We start from the raw sequence: 21,102 nt of genomic DNA on the forward strand, positions 1-21,102 counted from the left end.
CACTACAGAACTCCAACTCTGCAGGTACTTACACAGGCTGCTGTGGCTTCCAAGGTTTGGGTAGGCTAGCTGGCCCTCTGCTCCAAACTTCTGCAATGACTGCAATCTCTTCTTCGGAGAGATGGCACTGAGCTGATTCTTCTTCCTAAGAAGATAGACAAAAACAAACTTTTAAAATTGCAGGACAGGCTTCCCCCCTCTGCCCATTACCCCAAACCTACAAGCCACACAGAGACTGTGACAATCTCTATGCAGAAAAGATGCTACAATCCAGAACAGCAACTGCAGCACCAAAGCCAAGAGGTGGTAACCTTCACCTCGCAATGTCTTCTCTCCAGACATGGTAAATCTGTGCTAGAAAGTTAAACCAACCACATAAATGAGCCTAGAACAGGAAATACTATCTACAGCCAAGGGCTGACATTCTTCCACACCATAATATTTCTGAATAGAACTCATTACCCAGCACAGAACTGAGCCAATGACCTAAGCCTTCTCCTCTTGGACAGAAGACAAAGCAGTAGACCTGTTTATCAGCTATAATATTTCAGCCAGTTGGTAAATTAAGAGAGGAGTCTGAACACTAAAGATACAGATAATAAGTGCCTGCCTTCTCTGAAACACCAGATTTCCATTTGCCACTTCTGGTCTGGGGTAAACTAGATACTGCCTTGCTATTACTTCTCTTTGTAAGATCTAAGAACAACCTAGGTTTCACAGATATATCTAAAAACATGGATCAAATATTTTTGAAGAGTAGCACTGTTGAAGCAGTGGTGTTTCAGAGCTTTCATGCTCTCCCCTCCCACTTCCACACATGAGAACTTGTTATCCTTCGTTAATTATTCTTTATTTTGCATTAGACACTTATACAGTCAGCCCTTCTTATACACGGATTTTTTATACACGGATTCAAGCATACACGGTTTGAAAATGTTCCAAAAAAGTATAAATTTACCTTGATTTCCCATTTTTTATAAGGGACACCATTTTGCTATTTCATTATATTTAATGGGACTTGAGCATACACAGATTTTGTTATACACGGGGGATCTTGGAACCAAACCCCAGCATATAACAAGGGTCCACTGTATTTAAAGGAGCTATGCAGTAGCAGGAGAAGTGTACATGTCAGTTCATCCCAAGCACTAAAAAATCTTGTGCAGCATTCTCCACCTCAATGCAAAAAAAGGTTAAGCAAGTAAACCCATGTCACAGCTCATGCTTATAAAAAATCAGTGCTGAAGAAATTTTCCTTTGCAAGAATATCTAAGAAGAATGCAATGCAACTAAAGATTTCTCTGCACTTACAGTTGTTTGCTAAAATTCCTTGAAGGAGAATGAATGGGGTCATTTCCAACAGTTTTATTACAGTTATGAATCAAGAGATCACTGAACTCAGCCTTCCTCAATCAGGTCTTACACAATAACTATCCTGTCTGCACAGATGCGCTGAAGAAACAGGGTTTTCAAATTATAAAAAATTACTAGCCCTGTAGACAGCTCCTGCCCCTCAGATACAAAAGGTCAGATTTTGGACACAATTTCTGCCAGAAATATATATTTGGCAAGTACATTTACATCAATGGCCCATTTCTTATTGCCATGTAATCTCACTTATCATCTATAGGTTACAGCCTTGTACTTCAAATAGAAGATCTTTGGAGCTAGGATGATAGCAAAAATTGTAATTAATTATGGGAAGTGGACATTATAATGAGATCCTGGTTCATGAACCAAAACACCCTTACTGTGCAATTCATCTTCTTAGCCAATTTTCAATTACTTTGCTTCTGTATGTGCAAATTGTTTCAGCAAATTGGTTAAGATGGGGAGTAAGAAAGAATGCAGTTTAGGTGATGCTCACACAAACATGAATTTAACAATGTTCCTTCATACTGTTCATTTTCCACTTGACAGGATTAAAGAAGCATAGTTCTTTCTCTTCTTAATGGGATATATACTTCTTTTACCAAGATGTTCAACCATAAGCAAGGTAGAGTTCAAATTTACCCAGAGTGCCTCATACTATTGCAGAGATGGCAATGTATATCTAGAAACCAGTACAGTGGAGAATGATAGACTATACTCACAAAATGGGATCAGCCACACAGTGTAGGGGACATTAACAATTAAAACACACAGAGAGAACTAGGAGATCAGAAATAAAACAGTTCAGTTGAGTCACACAAACAGTAGACCAGATGACAGCACTGGGCCTGAATTGGCAGGAAATGGCATGACTGAATGTTCTCCTACAAGAATAATTTCCTGTAGTGAAATAAAGTACAGGGGGACAGAGTTCTAGACTCACCATCTTCTTCATATGCTAGCTTTATAGGGTAGACATTCAACCATGCAATTTCTCAACAACAGCCAAATATGGTGGAATCCAAGAAAAGCATAGTTTCATCACTGCTTGATGGTCTGAAGACTGTTTTAAACAAGAGTAAGCAGAGAAGCAAATACAATACCTTTGGTTCATTGGTAGCTGGCTTCTCAAAGGCCAGGTTAGGAGCAGGATGTTTCTGCAGATATGCTTTAAGTGCCAACAATCCTTTGGGTGTCCATATAGCCTCAACTGCCTTTTTGCAGTGCTCTTTCAGGTTCATATTCTGGAACCATCTTTTCAGGGTTGACAACTCATCTTAAAAATAAGAAGATTGGTATTCATTTCTGGAGGCTCCAAACTAAAATACAGTCTGAGTATTCTCTAAGTTGGAATTCTGAAATCTGAAATACTCCAAAAACTAAAACTTGGTTCATAAAATAAAAATAACTAAATACATATTGTATATTTTAAATAATTTATGAAACAAATGAATTTTGTGTTTAGACTTGGGTCCCATCTCCAACATAGTCTTATTATGTACATACTGTATATGCAAATACAGGTATTACAAAATCTAATAAATAAATAAAATAATAAAAAAGAAATCCAAAACACTTCTGGCCCCAAGCATTTTGGATAAAGGAGACTCAACCTGTACAAGTGCTAATTTATTAACAGGCTTCAAACAGATCTGTGGACAAGACTCAGAAATCCACCACTACTCGCAGACCTTGCCTCAGAACTAGTTGGAAGGATGCACGAGCCAAAGTAAGGAAGGCATGATAGGAGCCACCTGGCCAGTTTCCGTGCCAATGGTTTCCTAACAGAGACTCAGAGTCAAAGCAGCATAAAAAACAAGTAGAATTTTTATCACAATAGTTTCCAAACTGTGTTTTGGGACATTCTTTGATTTTTTCTTCTTCACAAAATTTTTATTGAGGATGCTTAATAAGATCAGGAATGGCAAATAATCTCTCCTTGTCAGGCAGTTTGCCTGCCATAACTAATTTTCCCATTTTGCAACTACAAAGGCATGTTGGGTAGGTCCTAGCATGTACTCTGAAGCAAGACTGCAGCTGAATATGCCTAGCCAGGGCTCAGCATGAGGTGAATGTGTCCCAGACTCTTTTATGATGAACACACTTCTGCATCATACTGTACTGTGTGATACATAAAAGGCTCCCTGAAAGTATATTGGGGGGTGGTGTATGTTGTTTCTAGGAGAGAGAGGGATATTTTCTCCAGAAATAGAGGTGAAAGGGTGTGGGGAGAGGAACCAGAACCACCACAAGAGATTAATCTAAACTAGAAACCAACTGTCAGAAAAAAAGTTACCACTGATTGTCTTCAAGTATTACCACAAATGATACATTAAGATATTTGGCAGCAGCTCTTACCTGGCAAGTAGGATACATCCTTTAACAGAGGGAATAGGGATCCCCACAAGACAATATCAACAGCTGACTCAGCCTCCTGAGTTAAAAAGAAATGTCAGGGAAAATTGATTGAGCACGTGTGCACAGGGATGGGGTGGGGGAGAGCTTGAATACTTATCCTAGAGTTACAAGGTAATTCTTAAAAGGTTATAGAGAAACATATACTTTCAATAACAGAAACAATCCAAGCTCTCCCCTCCAGGATTAACCCTGCAGGAAAAGCTAGCACAGCAAAATTATGACAGCTTCTGTTTATTATACTGTATATATCACAATGTCCAATATAAGAAAATTTTTCTTTTTAAATGGTCAGTGGGGACTCCAAAAATTCATTCCAGCCAAATCCCCAGACACTTAGGGCTGTGTGTATTCTTTGACAACAAACACAAATTTCTATATCCAGAATCTTAGTCTTCTGAAACCCCCATAAAGTCAGGGTCTTGTTAAAAGTACCCTGTTTTGAAATTAGTTTTGCCAAAGACCAAAGAGTAACAATTCACGAAAGTTCCTCCCATTCTGTCAGATCTTAGCTGGGATGTGAGCCAGCACTGCCCAGTCTGCTCCACAAAGATTCTCACTTACCCCAGTAAAGTATGGAGTGCTCTTTTTGGTAAGGGTCTGCTCAATGTAGTTCAGTGGCTTCCTGATGATCTCTAGAACCTCGTCTCCCTTTTTTTCTTGTGCCACATGAAGATGCAAGGCTACAGACAAAGCAGGCTAAGAAAAAAAGCCCCCAGAAGGGAATATGTTAGTTTATCCTCTCTCCATTCATCACCTTTTTTACTTTGATCAAAATTTACCAGTAACCTCTTAGGATTAGAATGTGGGTGTGGCCTATAAACAACTCCCTTTCCCATTTTTAAACTTTATTTATTCCACTTAAAATGCCCCCTCACCCATTCTGGGAGTGCAGGATAATTTTACAATGCCCCCTCTCAGTCCCTATATTAGGTCTAATGGGGACCTAGTCTAAAACTACTGCCATATTGCAGAATTAATGCAGTTTGACATCACTTTAACTCTCATGACTTCCTCTTATAGAATCCTGGGATTTGTAGTTTGTTGTGGCACCACAACTCTCTGACAGAGTAGGCTAAATACAAATCTACAAGTCCCAGAATTCTACAGCATTGAGTATGGCAGTTAAAGGAGTGTCAAAAGTGGTGTTAGACTGCATTCATTCTGCAGTGTAGATGCAACCTAAAACTTGAAATGAACTTGAGACACTTCTACTTTTGAAAAACGTTTCCTAGGACTAAATACCCTGAAGATACCAGGTGCCAAATGAATTGGAATCTCAGCAGGGTGGGGCCAAGTTAGAACTTGGAAAGTGGACTACCAAGGAATACTAAGTACAATAAGCTGCATTTCAGATAAAGGCAATGGCAAACCAACTCTGAAGGTTCCTTGGCTAAGACAAACCTCTGAAATTTATGGAGTTACCATAAGTTAGCTGGTGGTTTCAAGCTGACATGCACACACAAATACACAGAGGCCTAAAACAAGTACAGCTGGGCAAATGATATGGTGAATATTCTTCCCCAAAGCGCCACAGAGGGTATGAGGGGGACTATTAAAGTTATTCTTTCAACTGAGAGTGGTCAGTCCTTCTTCATTCCTATGGAGGAAAGTGCTGCACTGTGGCAAACTCTGTCATGTGTGTGGCCAGACTGGACACCAACCACACCACACACATGCTAGGTAGTCCACCCTCAATTGGGAAAAAATAAATATACTGAACCATATTGGTGCTGAATACATAATGGCCTTCCTGTGATCTATAAGCACTCCTTCCATGGACTCCCACCTGTCACAACTGGGCATTCTGGCCATACAATAATCTGAGCCAGAGTCTCACTTAAAGAGTTCCACATATGTAATCAAACAAGGTAACACAGTCCTTTCATCCCTTGAAAAAGCCCAGTTTCTTTCCATGACCAATGGCACATGTACATTGTCTCCATCACTTGCAACACCCCCCCCCAAAAAAAAAAAACTAGTTCCTGTTCATCTACCTGCAGCTCAGTTGCTTCCCACTCAAACAACTGATTGGCAAAATCACTCTGTTCCTGGCCAAAATCACTGACTTCTTTTCCAGATAAGCGGAAAAAGTACCTAGAAAACAAAACAGAGGAAGTCAAGTGCTTCTATTGAGTACACATGCTCCCTTTCACATACAACTAAAGACCTTCTTCAAGATAAAACTACAGAAGACTATTTGCCTAATATTAGGAGCCCTTTTGATGTTGATCTTGAGTTCCTCAGAACTGGTAGCACCTTCTGGCCCCAGACTTTTAAGTGCAGCTGCCATGTATGTGCTCTAATTTCTCATGCAGAATGGTTTGCTTTCCTTGTCTCTTGTGGTCATCTACTGCTACTCCACTGTTAGATGAGCATCTTGTGTCTGTGATTTATGGTCTTTTAAGTCCACTGGAGGGCCAATAGGATACCTTGAGCAAGGTGCTGGAGACCTGTGCCCAAAATCTCTACTCAGACATCAACCTTGCCAGGATTCTCATCCCTCAGCTTAACTTGCCATACAAGTTTGTATTAAGTATATGTGCACTCTTTGAATAATAATAATAATAATAATAATAATAATAATAATAATACGTTTTATTTATAGACCGCTATTCCGCAATGATCATAGCGGTGTACAGTGAAAATTGAATACAATACAAATACAATGTGACAATTAAAGCAGGGAGAAGTCTCGTCCTTCAGACAGTCCCTGATGTTGCTGGGTCTGCCTGATGGCTCCCTCTGAGGCCGAGATGACAGTTGAGGAGGGAGGGGCCTCTTCCTTCAGGCAGTCCCTGATGTTGCTGGGTCTGCCTGATGGCTCCCTCTGAGGCCGAGATGACAGTTGAGGAGGGAGGGGCCTCTTCCTTCAGGCAGTCCCTGATGTTGCTGGGTCTGCCTGATGGCTCCCTCTGAGGCCGAGATGGCAGTTGAGGAGGGAGGGGCCTCTTCCTTCAGGCAGTCCCTGATGTTGCTGGGTCTGCCTGATGGCTCCCTCTGAGGCCGAGATGAAGTAAAGTTACAAAACATGATATGCGTAACTGAACACTTGAATGAAGTTTGAATCTCATCTTCTTTCTAAACTTGATGTCCTATAACTTTTTAAAAACACTGTTATGTTAAAATACACAATTGCACATGCCTATGTTAGGGTCACAGCTATGGTTGGCTTGGCTCCAGCTAGATATTTGCTTGGTCCAGATGACAAGGTCCACATATTTGACAAGGCTGGATATTTGCTAGGTCTACATGACCCAATGAAGAGCAATTGCTACACAGGACATCATAGAAGGTTAGAGGCAATGAGTGAACGAGAAAGAATACATTCATCTATTGTAGCTTTTAAAAAGACCCATGAAGGTGTCTTGCCCAAGTACCCATGCCCAGCTGTAGACATGTGTTTCTAATTCTTCAGAAGGAGGGAAAAGAGGGAGAGGTGGGAATCTGTGGGAATTAAGTGAGGATACACACAAACTCCCTCAGACCAGGTGATGACTCAAGCTCTTGGTACATGGTAAATGTCTGTCACTGTGATGTGGGAGAAGCACGTGGACAGACAGCCTTTCTGTTGCATGGGACAGTGAAGTTTATATCTGGTATGTCTAATTTTGGTTCGTTGGAATTACTTTCAAATGGCTTATTTGTATTTCTTCCCTTGGCCCTTGCTCTTTCTCTCTCCCTCCATAAATAATGGAATGAGGTTTTTCAAAAATCAAAGCTATTGTTCTTTCACAATAGATAGTGAAACTCCAGATTCTTAGAAATCAGGCACAGCAAATGCATGACACACCTTGCCAGAATTCCAAACATCAGAGCCTTCACTTTCTGTTTCCAATAAGCTCTCAGTCTGAACCCAAGAAAAAGGAACTAGCCAACTCCATCAATATGACTGGAACCTCCCTTCCCAGAATTGTCTCCCTCCATGGCCATCCCTCCTGTTCTTTATAACATCACATGAGAACTGTTATTACATGATAAATATAGTTATGTATTTTCATTTTGCATCCTCCCTCTTTGGTTGAGAGCCCCACTTTAAAAAAAAAGAGTGTAACCTTGAATGTGTTGACAGAAAGGTAATACATAAGCACAGTCAATAAATAATACTTTGAAAACATTGCCCAGAAAAAAAACAGGCTTGTACAATGTTGAGATAGTGTGGTATTTACCTAGAATCTCATCCCACTCACCCAAGAATTTGCCACAAATTTCCCATGACCAAGAAGCAGAAACTCTAAATGGTCAAGGCAAATGGGAGACTCATATGATCATCACAGTTAGAGAACAGGTTTACCATGCCACCATAGTAGTGTAACCCTTTACTTTTCCAATATGTATGGCTGCCTATCCCCATTATTTTATAGGGATAAAAACTAGAAGTAGGGGCTTGTCTACAGTATGATGAGTTACTTTAGTTTTATAGTATTATATCTGTAATTTTGATTTTTTAAAAATATCCTGCAGACAGCCCCTCACTCCATTTGGAGGCCACCCACACTGCAGATATAATCCAGTTTGACACCACTTTAACTGCCATTGCTCAATGCTATGGAATTCTAGGAACTATAGTTTGTTGTGCCACCAGAGCTCTCTGAGAGAGAAAGCTAAATATCTCACAAAGCTACAAATCTCGGCATTCCATAGCATTAAGCCATGATAGTTAAAGTGGTTTCAAACTGGATTATTTCTAGAGTGTGGATGCAGCCTTGGATGAGAAGTTTAAAAATTTATAGTAATTAAATAATAACAGAAATAAGCTCGACAATAAGTGGGTCAGTCATTAGGGCAAGAGCAGTGTCTCTGAAGTTTTGGAGAAGAAAAATGCATCCTGATTAAGTTACTCACCCATCATTCCATTTCTCTTTATTGTGATAAGCAAACAGAATTTAAAGTGGTGCTATACAAATAGAAGCAAGTGCTGTGATTGCTACAGGCACAGAGGGCCTTTAGCCTCCACCTTAAGGGTATTCAAGTGAATATTTCACTTTCTCTCATATAAGCAAGTAGCTATCATTCACTCCTTTGGCAAAAGGCATTGCACTGTGGGAACAACACAGCAACCACTACCATACATTTACCTCTGAAAGTATATGGCTGTTCTCATTGACAAGAATCCCACAGGCAGCTGGACCTCAATTAGTTGGCCAAGAGTTTTCTAAATAGCCACCTTTACAATGCGTGTATTCTAGTATATTGATAGAGATCCTTTTGGGCTTCTCAAGCTGTCTGATGTGAGGGATCAGCAATTATTTTTTCCCCAAAGGACCAATATCATATTCCTGCCCATTGGCAATAACTGTTTTTCTTTCCTGGAAACTCACCAGAAACCCAGAGCCAGTGATTCAGGGACTGGCATCCTTGGACGAACACTCTGAGTTACACTGCTTTAAAAGGAATATCTATTTTTCTCTTTCACCATCCCATGTCTTGAGTAATACTCAACCTCAACAAAAGGTTCTGTGAAATTTAAAAGCTAGTTAGTTTGAACTTTGTGATGATCCCCATTTAGGTGTTATATGTACTACTGCTCAGGGGGGAAAAAGACATCATGTGTATTTCAAGCCTGAAGAACAGACTGACATTCAGAAGTCTCAAACAGAAAGCAAAAGTCCTAAAGTTAGGCGTTACTCAGTGAATTGTTCCTTTGTTAGGCAAACATTACCAAAACAGAAACTGAAACTTTTCTCGATTCTCAGAATCCAGTATTTCGATTTCTTGTAACTCCTGGCAGCCACTACCAAGGAAATCACTAAAGTTTACCCAGCCTTGTATTTCATCTAGAGGTTGTAGATACAGAGTTCAAGAAATCCAGAGAACAATATGTCTTGGGAATACAAATAGAAAGTGCATCACCCTGTACTTACTGGCAAATTGTATTTGTGGAGAATAGGAAGGTCCCATTTTCCAACTGCAGAACTGGCAATTGTGGGTGGGTGAGGAATGGGACAACATGAGCTGTCAAAGAGGAACACAAAAAATTCAGTTAGATTTCAAAAAAGAAATTATTCTACTCAATACTGAAGGGATAGACGGATTCTGGTGCTTAGCCTAAATATTCTAAAGGCACCAGGTCTCATCTCATCTTGGAAGCCATATAGGGTTGGCCCTGGTTAGCACTTGGATGGGAGACCATCAGTGAATACTAGGTGCTGTAAGCTATATTTCAGAGGAAGGAACCGACAAAATCACCTCTGAGCACTCCTTGCCCAAGAAAACCCTATGGAATTCATAGGGTCATCATAAGTCAAAAGATAAGGCATGCATAGAGAGACTGAGAGGGAGAGAGTTTAGGCTTCTGGGAATTCTTCTGTTGCTGGTTTAACAAAATCCTGAGATCCACTAACCAGGAAGGAACAAAAATTAAAGAATACTGAGTCCAGGAATTTGTTTTGTGTTCCAGAACCAAACTTGAGTGCAGGACTGAGTTCACAGTTGTCCACATCTTCCGCACCCACCCACTACAAAAATAAAAACACCTTTGTTTTTATTTCTGTAGTAAAAAATAGGGGGAATTTTACTCTTGCCAATAGTTAAACAAGTGAAGTCAGAAATCTTTTTTGACCTGCACTTGGATCTCCCAGTGGCTCCCAATCTGCCCTCTACCTACTCTTGCAATAAAGTACAATTGCTCAACTTTCTGATCAGGGGACAGATGGCAAGTCATGGGGACAGACTGAAACTGAAATATTAGAGCATCCTTTGAATCATCTTTATCTGCCCACCCAAACTTCTTTCCCTTCTCTGCACAGACTGTTGGCTTTTTATTGGCAGCACTATCATGTTTTTCAATGTTATTGGGGTAAGCCTTCAAAGTTTCCCACTAACGGCAACACTTTATTGTTGATACTGCGTGCCTTCAAGTCGTTTCAGATTTATGGTGATCTTAAGGCGACCCTATCATGGGGTTTTCTTAGCAAGATTTCTTCAGATGTTTGCCCTTCCCTTCCCCTGAAGCTGATAATTAATTATTATCATTATTGTTCAGGAGCTGTCATAGGCAGAGGATCACATCTTTTCACTCCCAATTTACTTCAGAGGGTGCAAAATCATGCCTCGGTTCTGTACCAACCAACACTAATGGTAACTAGAATCCTCCAATTTCCATCCCATCCCATATGGACATATAAGCAGAACATATGGTCTATAATTAATCCTAGTGAAATTATGCTGAAACTAAAAGACAGGACAGGGCCATCCTTCAAATAATAATGTACAGGGAACAAAATTGGGAAAGAGAACGTGGAAGGTAGAAACATCTGGTTTTTCTTCTTCTCCCACCTATAGTAGGGGGAAACTGTTTTGATTCTCTTATTTTGGGATTTCTGCTTTCAGTTTTTAAGGTAATGACTAGTTTTATGACAGAAAAGTCTCATATCAGCAAACTGGGGTGAACTGGGCGGTAAAACCCAAAATGGGCTCCTTTTACATTTACAAAAATGGGGTCCCTCCAGATCCTTTTCCAGAGGGCAAAGGCACCCCTCTCCCTGGAGCCAGTGGCTGAGGTAGCTTCAGAGCTGGACTACACTCTCTCAGCCTCAGAGGGACACTCTCTCTCAAACTCAGAGGGAGGGAAGGTCAACAACAACCTTTAAACACATCTTGTCAAGAAAAACCTTGCGGAGGGTTTGATTTAGGGTTATCATAGGGTCCCTCCATGATGGTATTTTTTTCAGACAGTGATGGCACCCTTCTCCCTGGAGCTAGCTAGTGTGATGGGTTGCTCTGGGGCTACACTCTCTCAGCCTCAGAGGGCAGCAAAGGCAGCAACCCCCTCTGAACAAACCTGGCCAAGAAAGCCCTGTGACGGGTTTGCCTGAGGGACCACCATGAGGTCCCTCCAGGGCAATGACATCTCTGTATCCCTGGAGCCAGTGGGTGGTCTGAGAGCTGGGCTACACTTTCTCAGCCTCAGAGGGCAGGAAAGGCAACACCCCCCCCCCTCTTGCCAAGAGAGGCTCCTAAGTGGGGAGAGAGCTGAAGGCACTCCCCCACCACAAGGCCCATCATCCCCTGGGAGCGCCCCACCCACCACTCACCCTCCTGGGGGAGCCAATGGAGCTCCACTGGGACCCCTGTGGCTTTGGCTGCGGCCAAGACCTTCAGCCCCCCAGGGCTGCCTTCGCTCAGGCACAGCTTCATCCTTCTCCTTCCTCTGAACCACGCTGGGCTCCACTCAGAGGAATGATGATGATGATGCAACCCAGCCGGTTCCCCCGCTGCCTTATAAGCGCCTCTGTCAGCCAAGCCCTCCTCCTTCTCAGCGGTGAGGCTCCTCCCCTCCAGGAACTACCAATCCCGGCATCCACCGCGCAAGAAGCTGAGGGAATAGAACAGGAAGGGAAGGGAGGGGCGGGGCTAGAAGAGGGAGGGATACGTCTCCATGGAGATGATCGCACTACGCTCTTATAGTGCTGCTGTTCCTCTGACTACTCTGCCTGCCTCCTCCTGTTGCATTCTGGGGTTTGTAGTTCAGTGAGGCCTAAGAGCTCTCTGGCTGAGAATTCTAAATGGCCTCCCCTTAAACTGCAAGTCCCAAAATGCAACAGGAGGAGGCAGCCAGAGCAGTCAAAGTGGCATAGCAACACTTTAAGAGCATAGTCTGATAATCTCCTATGAGAGAGGCTGAAGCTGTGTCCACACTGGAGAAATAATCCATTTTCACACCACTTTAGCTGCCATGGCTCCATGTGCTATGGGATTCTGGGATTTGTAGTTTTTGTGAGACGTTTAGCCTCCTCTGTAAGGGAGCTCAGGTGCCACAACCATTCCCAGAATTCCATAGCATTGAGCCACAGCAGTTGAAGTGGTGTCAAACTGGATTATTTCTGCAGTGCGGTTTGGTGTGCCTTCAAGTCAGGGTGACTAGATGTCCTCCTAACCGGAAAGGAGGACAGGGCACCACAAAACAGAGGACGTTCAAGGAAAAACCCAAGCACTAGAGGCCTGATCCTGCTTAGCATTTGAAATCAGCCAGGATGCGTATGCTGCTCAGAATGGTACAGCCAGGGAGGGTAGGAGCTGTAGTCCTATGCCTCTGGAAACTGGCACGTTAGCACAGTCTGTTCTAAAGCATGGGATCTAGAAATCTGAAATTTAATTGAATCACTGACTTACACCTTTTTTTGTTCACATCAAGATTTAAGTTGATCACTCATTATCCAAATATCTCGTTCTATGAATGAGAGACACAGAGAGAGACCATGCTGTATTTTCATATAACATTAACAACAATGAAATGGGCTGGGGTTGTGATTTACAAACACTGAGCTTCATGTCTGTAATTGGACTAATGCTAATGTATGTGAATACAGAAATAAGTCTCAGTTCAGTAGAAAGTACCCCTAAGTCATCATGCAGCCATCCAGAGCCATCCTAACTATAATCGCTCAAAAGTTCCCTCCTCTGACATTGTGGGAGTTAATGCAATGTAACTGTGCATAAGGTGGCACCTTTCTCTCTCTCGCTGATTTCAATAGGATATCGCTGGCTTCACAGATATTCATTTCATATACGCAAACCCTTCAATTGCATGTTTTAAAAATTCCATATACGTTTGCAGAACAAGGCCGTGGAACAGAAGCAGGATCTCCTTCCTGCCCTGTGGGGCCCGTGAACAAAGAAGCTCACAGCAGCCTACAGGAAACCATAAAGCCCTGCATGAAAGCGGATGTGTGATACCTGTGCTTTGTGCCCCACAGACTAAACTTTTGAAGCAAGTGAAATGCTCCATCTTTCCCTACCTACCTACATGGGAGAGAGAAAGAAGAACAAAAGGCAGAGTGGATCTGGGAGCAGAGCAGCCAGTTAACTCAGGACCATCCTCTCTCAACTATGGTGTGGACTCAGGTAAACACAGCTCTTCTGAACTCTTCCCTTTCTGCACTGTTCATATGAATCAGCATAATATGAGGCTGTAATCTCAAATTCTGTGGCTAGGTAGGCAAGGGTTCAGTTTCTGTATTCATCACTGTGTATAGAATACCACTTCAACAGAAGGGTGGATGGGGAGATAAGCAATAACCAGGGTCTGTGAAATTGACATTTACATCAAGGAGAAACTGCACTATGGAGAAGAAGGTGGTGTCTCTGGGGAATGTTTGAACAGGGATGGGGAACCAGTGGACCTTCCTAATGCTGTAGAACTGTAACTCCCATCAGCCCTAGCCAGCAGAGCCAACGGTGTGTGTGTGCGTGCGTGCACGCGCGTGTGCATGTGTGCTGTTGCTTGGGAAGTGGCCCATCGAAGGGACACAAGTTCCTCATCCATACTATTCAGTGCTGTTTCACACTCCCCACTTCCCCAAAAGAAAGAACCTTTTATGGGCTGAATTTCTTCCTGAGGAGCAAGTTGCTAGCATCTTTGGGCAGCCAGCCCACCCACTCCTGGGTGGTGACTGGATCCATGAGCTGCCATTTTAAAATCCCCACAGTGTTTCCAGTGTCATGGTGCTCTGCAAGGTTGTAAGAAATCTAAAATAACAGTTCACAGCAGTTTACAATTAAGTCCATAGTTATTGATCCAGAAGGGACCCCACCAGTTTTATGATCATTGGACGTCTTCCATTTTGATATAAAATGTGTGGTGAATGTTGCCCCTTTATGACCCTGAATATACCCTACAGACACCAGCCATGATCCTCGGCGTGAGAGACCACACAGGCAGTTTGGGAGTTAAGATAAGGGAGATTCACACATATTTCCACTGTGGAAGAGAAAGGCTCCAGTTAACTTGCCACTCATTGCTGGTGGAGAGGGTACCCAAAAGGACCATCTATGTCCCCGGCTTTTCTGGTCTACCTGGCTTATTCAAAACTTCTGAAGGAGTCCAGGCAATATTCAGTGAGGGGAGTAGTCTCCAGGTTTTCACAATGGTGTGCTGATAGCATCCTGTCCGTCTTCCTTGCAGCCGGGTAGATTGGTGTACACATGGAAATGCGCATCAGTACACACCGGAAGGCAGTCCCTTTCCACATGTGCACTGGGAAGACATTCCCCTCCAAGGTGTCACATGGTATGGTCCACACCCCCTGCACCCCTAGAAATGCCCCTGATGGGACAGCCATCTGGTGGCCTGCAGGTTGCCAACTCACCTTTACCCAATATTACAAAACTTTTATCAAGTTTTAATCAAGGTGTGGTTTTTTAAAAGTGTAGTTTAATAGAAAGAGCACAGCCAAGCCTGTATGAAACAAAAGGGACGAGTCTTCTTGTCAACTCTGTGTTTGTCTTGTGCCCTTCTCATCACATGTACATTTAGGAATAGAAAACGAAAACAACAACAACAACCCCCAACAGCATCCAATAAGGCCATCTTCAGGTGTGAAATGGCCCTGGGTAAAGTGTCCAGTTGTGGTCACCTTTCTCTGTTGGTAAACCGAAGGGGGCTTACTTAGCAGTGGAAGCAGGCAGAAACAATTGGAGCAATACCAAGAAGATGGTTGGTGCCATATGAAATTCTTGCAATATTCCAGAATGATGTTGCAGTGGGGGCATGTTGAGAAATTAAACCAGGTACTGCTCAGAGCATGTCAGCCTTGCCTGCATCCTGTCCCGTGGACGCTGCCCAAGGATGTCATATGCCAACACCACCTCTGAAAACACTAAACTGAAATGGAAAAAACCCCCACTGATGCAACCAAGCCCTCCTAGTAATATTTCAGGAAGTATATTATTGTATCAGCTTCTCCAATGCCCTTCCCACTCACATCATGTGCTAAGGGTTACCAGAAGGAAAACTGGAGAGAGCTCTTGTACTTTTTATGGTTAAGTAGAAGAGGGAATTTCTGCAGGTAGTTTTCTTTCTGGTTGCGTTACAGACTTGTTTCCTGATTACATGTGCTTCATAATTTAACCCCTGCATCAGGGATGGGTAACTGAGGCTTGCTAGCTACTTTTTCTTTCTTTCTTTTTACTCTGTAATTCCCATCATCCCTGGTTGTGTTGCCTAGGTCTGTGGGAAGTGTAGGGAAAATGGAAAAGGAAGAGCACAATGGCACTGGATGTTTTGTGCCTTCAAGTGGTTTCCTACTTATGGTGAACCTAAGACAAACCTTACAGGTTTTCTTAGCAATACTTGTTCAGAGGAGGTTTGTCCATGTCTTCCTCTGAGGCTGAGAGAGTGTGAGTAATGGCCTTGTTGTTGTTGCTTTCCTTCAAGTCATCTCCAACTTATGGCAACCCTAAGACAAACCTGTCTAACTAATAGTGTTTTCTAAACTGAGTGTGTGACTCACCCACTGGGTTTCCATAGCCGAGCAGGGAACTGAATCCTAATCTCTAGAGTCGTAGTCTAACGTTCAAACTACTACACCAACATTCCCTAAACAATGAGCAGGGTTGAGCATTCTGGCCCTGCAATGGAGAATGGGGAATCTGTTCCAAGAGAAGCAAATTCCACTGGGAAAACTTTCTGCTTTATGGGATTGTATTCGCTTCTCTGCAATGCACTGCAAGAGCAATGTTGCTTCCTATTGCAACAGCTACATGGCCGCTTCTTGCTGCTTTCACTTTTCCAGGGCCAGTCACTGCTGGGGAGAGCAAAGGCAGGCAGCACTTCTGGGAAAAGCAACAGCATCTGATCACTTCCCCATTTGGACACGAAAGCCATAAATTCTCTCCTCTGACGGGTTCTCAAATGAGCTAGGAGGAAGCCACAGAAATCTAGACTCAGCGTGCTTTCAGGGTGTATTTGAGGGATAGGCAGCCTCATTATCAGACCCTTTTGCATCTGAGGACAAGAGGGATATTCACTTTCTTAGATCCAGCATTGCTATATCCCCCTGCCCCATTTCTCGGTGGGGTGGTGTAGTGATTATGTGTTTGACTACCACTCTGGACTACAGGGTTCAAATGCCCGCTCAACCACAGAAACCCACTGGGCGACACTTGGCATGTCACACTCTCTCAGCCTCAGAGAAAGGAAAAAGCAAACCCCTTCTGAACAAATCTTCCAAAGAAAAGCCCATTATAGGGTTGACTTAGAGTCACCATAAGTCAGAAATGACTTGAAGACACATAACAAAAAAATATTTCTACCTAAGGTTTGAGGTGGGGAGATCTTAGAAGCCAAGGTTGTTCCAGACAGATTGCTCCTCTTTACAGAACAGATGATCAAAATGGCAGTCACTGCAACAGTTATAGCAAATGTGTTCTTGCAAGATTATTTATGTATATTAACTCAACCGACAACTTTCCCTCTGGGTGGCAATCTAAGGCCTCATTCCCATTTACAAATAAATCGGTTTGCGATCTAAATCGATGGATCGATCTGACAGTGGATTATCATTCACATTACATTTATGTCAACTGAATCTTCCCCTTGCAAAATAACCCACTTTACATTCACATTTGTCAATGAATTGCTTCAAAATGGATTCTATTCTGCACCCATTTTTTTTTTTTTTTTTGCTGTTGGTCAAGGCAATCGCATCTACATACTTCCGTCTCCACCCTCATTCGGTGACATGCAATCACACCTACATACTTCTGTCTCCACCCTTTCGGTGACATGCAATCGCATCTACGTACTTCTGTCTCCGCCCTCATTTGGTGACATGCACTCGCATCTGCATTCTTCAGTTATCAACCTCATTCGGTGACATGCAATTGCATCTACGTACTTCTGCCTTCGCCCTCATTTGATGACATGCCTTGTCGCATCTGTTGTCGTAATTCCCTCTCATATGTTCTGGCTTTCTGCTTTGCTAGAGCAATGGATCCCGTAATGCTATTGCTTTTGAAAACACTGCTTACATGGGTGCAGTCTACCATCTGGATTTGCCGCCAGTGGCGCAAAGTCCACTTTCAAAGAGTGGCTCTTTTGATCCGCATTTTGGGGGCTTCTTCAGCTATAGCTATGATGAGATGAAGTGGGAGGCAATGTCGCCGTTGCCAGCAAAGAATGATACGTTTGAAGTTACTCTCCCAGGAGAATGGTGCCATTGCAGCTGAGAGTGTTTTTCAGGGCTTTTACGAGCCTATGCCTAGAAGATGGTGGGTATACCCACACACAGAGGAATTTTACAACATTTTTGCATCCACTGTTTGGTTGGACAAGAAATAGAAAGAAACTTTCAAAATGCCCCGAATAATTTTCCATTTGCTGGTCAAAGAGCTGCGCCCACATATTTTAAGTCAAGACACACATCTGCGCCAGGCCATTTCTGTGGAAAAGAGGATCACCATTGCTGTATGGTTGCTGGCTGGACAGGCAATGTATGGAGCTACCCAGTTTGGTATTGGGAAGTATACTATCTGCAGTGTTTTTGTCAAGGTGGTTCTAGCCATGCAGTTGGTGCTGCTTAAAAAAGCTGTGTACCTTGGGGTGCAGTAAGGGGAGTATTATTATTCTGCGAATGGGCTTCTAATTTTCAGTTGCCGATTTTCTTTGAGCAAACATGATCAGAAGGAAGTGGGTTGCCTGCCTGCAATAGATAGCACATAGAAGAAAGAATACACAATGCTATATTATATTTTATTTCTCATGTTTTTTAACACCTTGCCAGCTTGTTGTGCCAATCCTCAAGGAAGGGGACACATCCAATCCTTCTAATTGCAGGCTATCAGTTTTTTTACAAACAAGCAGGGTTCGGGATTGATAAAAGTACTCTGGACAAGGCTTTTACATTATATCATCTTGTAAGTAAATTTACCAGTGGTTCAAATAAGTATATTTATATAGCTTTTGTAGACTTCCCATCAGCATTTGATTTTATAGGTAGCATTTATGGCATAAATTGGTTAAGCCAAACATCGAGAAAAGATTGCTGTAGCTTATTTAGCTTTTGCACCAAGATAATTCTCTACAGGTGACAACAGATTTAAATAGTGCTTTAACACAACCTGTTTTCATCAACTGGAGAATGAATCAGGGCTGTATTCTGGTCCCTTTTATTTTAAAATGTATATTAATGATCTGATTCCAGAAATGGCCTCCCCCTCATTTTTTCCCCCTCCAACTGTTTGTAACCTCAAGATTTCAATTTTGCTATGTACTGATAATTTGGTTTTGCAACCTTTGAACAAAATCAGGTTTAAAAGGATGTTAACCAAATTTGGGAGGCTCAGTAAAGTGGAACAGTTGCTTGTCAACTATTCTAAAACTAAGATAATGTTTTTGAATGGAGAACCCCTAAGTGCATTTGGACATCATCTAGAACAGGTACACTCATTTAAATAGCTACATTTTGGTGAAAAACTTTATAGCAAACAACATTTAGAAGCCACCAACATTGTACCAGATCTATTGGGCAACTTAAAATATTTTTCTACTCTAGAGGGAGCAAGTTAATAAATTTTGTCCTAAACGTTTTCACAGCTAAAATTATCACTCAAATACTGTATGGAGCAGAAACCTGAGGAGAAGATGCCAAGTCCGATTTGGATATTTTTGCAAAATAAATGCATGCAACAGATTTTAAGACTTCCCCCAGGGGTTCTAGTGGCTCACCTTAGGCCTGAGTTGGGTCCTCAACTGCAGCTAGAATTTATCTGCCTTTAAGATTCTGGTGCACATTACATGGACTTAGAATAAAAGAATCAGAGAATCACAGAGTTGGAAGAGACCTCAAGGGCCATCCAGTCCAACCCCCTGCCATCCAGGAACTCACAATCAAAGCCCCCCGCCCTGACAGATGGCCATCCAGCTTCTGTTGGAAAACCTCCAAAGAAGGAGACTCATAATACTCTCCAAGGCATCCTATTCCACTGTTGAACAGCTCATGCTATCAGGAAGTTCTTCCTAATGTTGAGATTGAATCTCTTTTCCTATAGTTTGAATCCATTGCTCTGGGTCCCATTCTCTGGACCTGTAGAAAATAAACTTGTTCCATCTTCAGTATGATATCCTTTCAAATATTTAAACAGGGCTATCATATCACCTCTTAACCTTCTCTTCTCCAAGTTAAACATCCCCAGCTCCCTAAGGCGCTCCTCATAGGGCATGGTTTCCAGACCCTTCACCATTTTGGTCGCCCTCCTTTGGACACGCTCCAGCTTTTCAATGTCCTTTTTGAATTGTGGTGCCCAGAGATGGACACAATGTTACAGGTGAAGCCTGACCAAAGCAGAATAGAGTGGTACTATCACTTCCCTTGGTCTAGAAACTATATTCCTATTAATACTGTTTATTTATAGCCCACTTTTCCAAAAGAGATCAAAGCGGGTTACAACAAGAGCATAAAACAATGTACAATTTACAACAGTATCCACATCTTAAAAACACACGAAACTACACCAAATTTAAAACACGATTTAAAAACACGATATTGATGTAGCCTAGAATCGCATTGGCCTTTTTAGCTGCCATATCACACTGTTGAGTCATGTTCAACTTGTGGTCTACTAGGACTCCTGGATCCCTTTCACGTGTACTGTTGTCAAGCCATGTACTGGTGCCCCCCCCCCACATCCTATATTTATGTATTTCATTTTTTTCTGCCTCAGTGTAGTACCTCACACTTCTTCCTGTTGAACTTTATTTTGTTAGTTTTGGCTCAGCTTTTCAGTCTATTAAGGTCATTTTGAATTCTGATCCTGTCCTCTGGGTTAAGAGCTACCCTTCCTAATTTGGTGTCATCTGCAAAATGCCCCTTATTTCATCACTCAAGTCATTGATAAAAATGTTGTTGAATCGCACTGGGCCCAGGACAGAACACTGTGGCACCCCACTCATCACTTCTCTGCAGGATGAAGAGGAGCCATCGCTGAACGCACTTTGGGTTCAGCTGGCCAACCAATTACAACTCCACCTAACAGTAGCATTGTCTAGCCTGCCTTTTACCAGCTTGTTTGCAGGAGTATCATGGGGGAGGGACCTTGTTGAAGGCCTTACTTACTACAGCATTCCCTTCATCTAACAAGATGATAATTTTATTTTTATTTTTAAAAAGAGAGAGATAAGATTAGTCTTGCATGACTTGTTTTTGAGAAACCCATGTTGACTTTTTGTGATTATGGGATTCCTTTCTAAATGCTTACACAGTATCTGATTAATGATCTGCTCTAGAATGTTCTGGTATTGATGTCAGGTTAACTGGGCAGTAATCGTTTGGGTCCTCTTTCCCCCCATTTTTGAAGATAGGGACAACATTTGCCCTCCTCCAGTCTGCTGGGACTTCTCTTGTTCGCCAGGAACTCTCAAAGATTATTGATAGTGGCTCTGAGAATCATTCCCTCTACAAGCTTTGTTGACTGGAGGAAATGAGGTTGGGCACAATTGTGCCAAAACAGGTGAAAGGTTTACAACTTTAACATAGAAAATTTTCTATGGGTGTTACCACATGAGTCCCATTCTCGTCGCAATCACATTACCTGATG

The 21,102-nt window shown here is 42.4% G+C and overlaps 2 protein-coding genes across 3 annotated transcripts in view; one reads left to right on the forward strand and one right to left on the reverse strand.

Annotated features, from left to right (window-relative positions):
• MARS1 (methionyl-tRNA synthetase 1) overlaps positions 1-12,067 on the reverse strand; it is a 37,507-nt gene extending 25,440 nt beyond the window's left edge. The window contains exons 1-7 of one of the 2 annotated variants that reach the window (XM_089482223.1): positions 11,823-12,067; positions 9,651-9,741; positions 5,784-5,883; positions 4,351-4,485; positions 3,730-3,805; positions 2,475-2,647; positions 33-145 (exon numbers count right to left, since the gene is read on the reverse strand). In XM_089482223.1, the coding sequence (XP_089338349.1) occupies positions 33-145; positions 2,475-2,647; positions 3,730-3,805; positions 4,351-4,485; positions 5,784-5,883; positions 9,651-9,741; positions 11,823-11,925 (791 nt within the window). In that variant the 5' untranslated portion in view covers positions 11,926-12,067. The remainder of the gene's footprint in view (positions 1-32; positions 146-2,474; positions 2,648-3,729; positions 3,806-4,350; positions 4,486-5,783; positions 5,884-9,650; positions 9,742-11,822) is intronic. The other variant, XM_089482228.1, reaches the window with a different exon arrangement.
• A 1,007-nt stretch (positions 12,068-13,074) lies between these two features.
• The window catches only part of ARHGAP9 (Rho GTPase activating protein 9), a 52,900-nt gene continuing 44,872 nt past the window's right edge, over positions 13,075-21,102 (forward strand). Inside the window, exon 1 of the mRNA XM_089482241.1 lies at positions 13,075-13,632. The gene's annotated coding sequence lies outside the window, so the exon portion shown is untranslated. The remainder of the gene's footprint in view (positions 13,633-21,102) is intronic.

Source organism: Sceloporus occidentalis, unplaced genomic scaffold (genome assembly GCF_023333645.1).
Source record: "Sceloporus occidentalis isolate IW3139 unplaced genomic scaffold, rSceOcc1.0.p SCAF_1, whole genome shotgun sequence".
NCBI classification, from domain to species: Eukaryota; Metazoa; Chordata; class Lepidosauria; order Squamata; family Phrynosomatidae; genus Sceloporus; species Sceloporus occidentalis.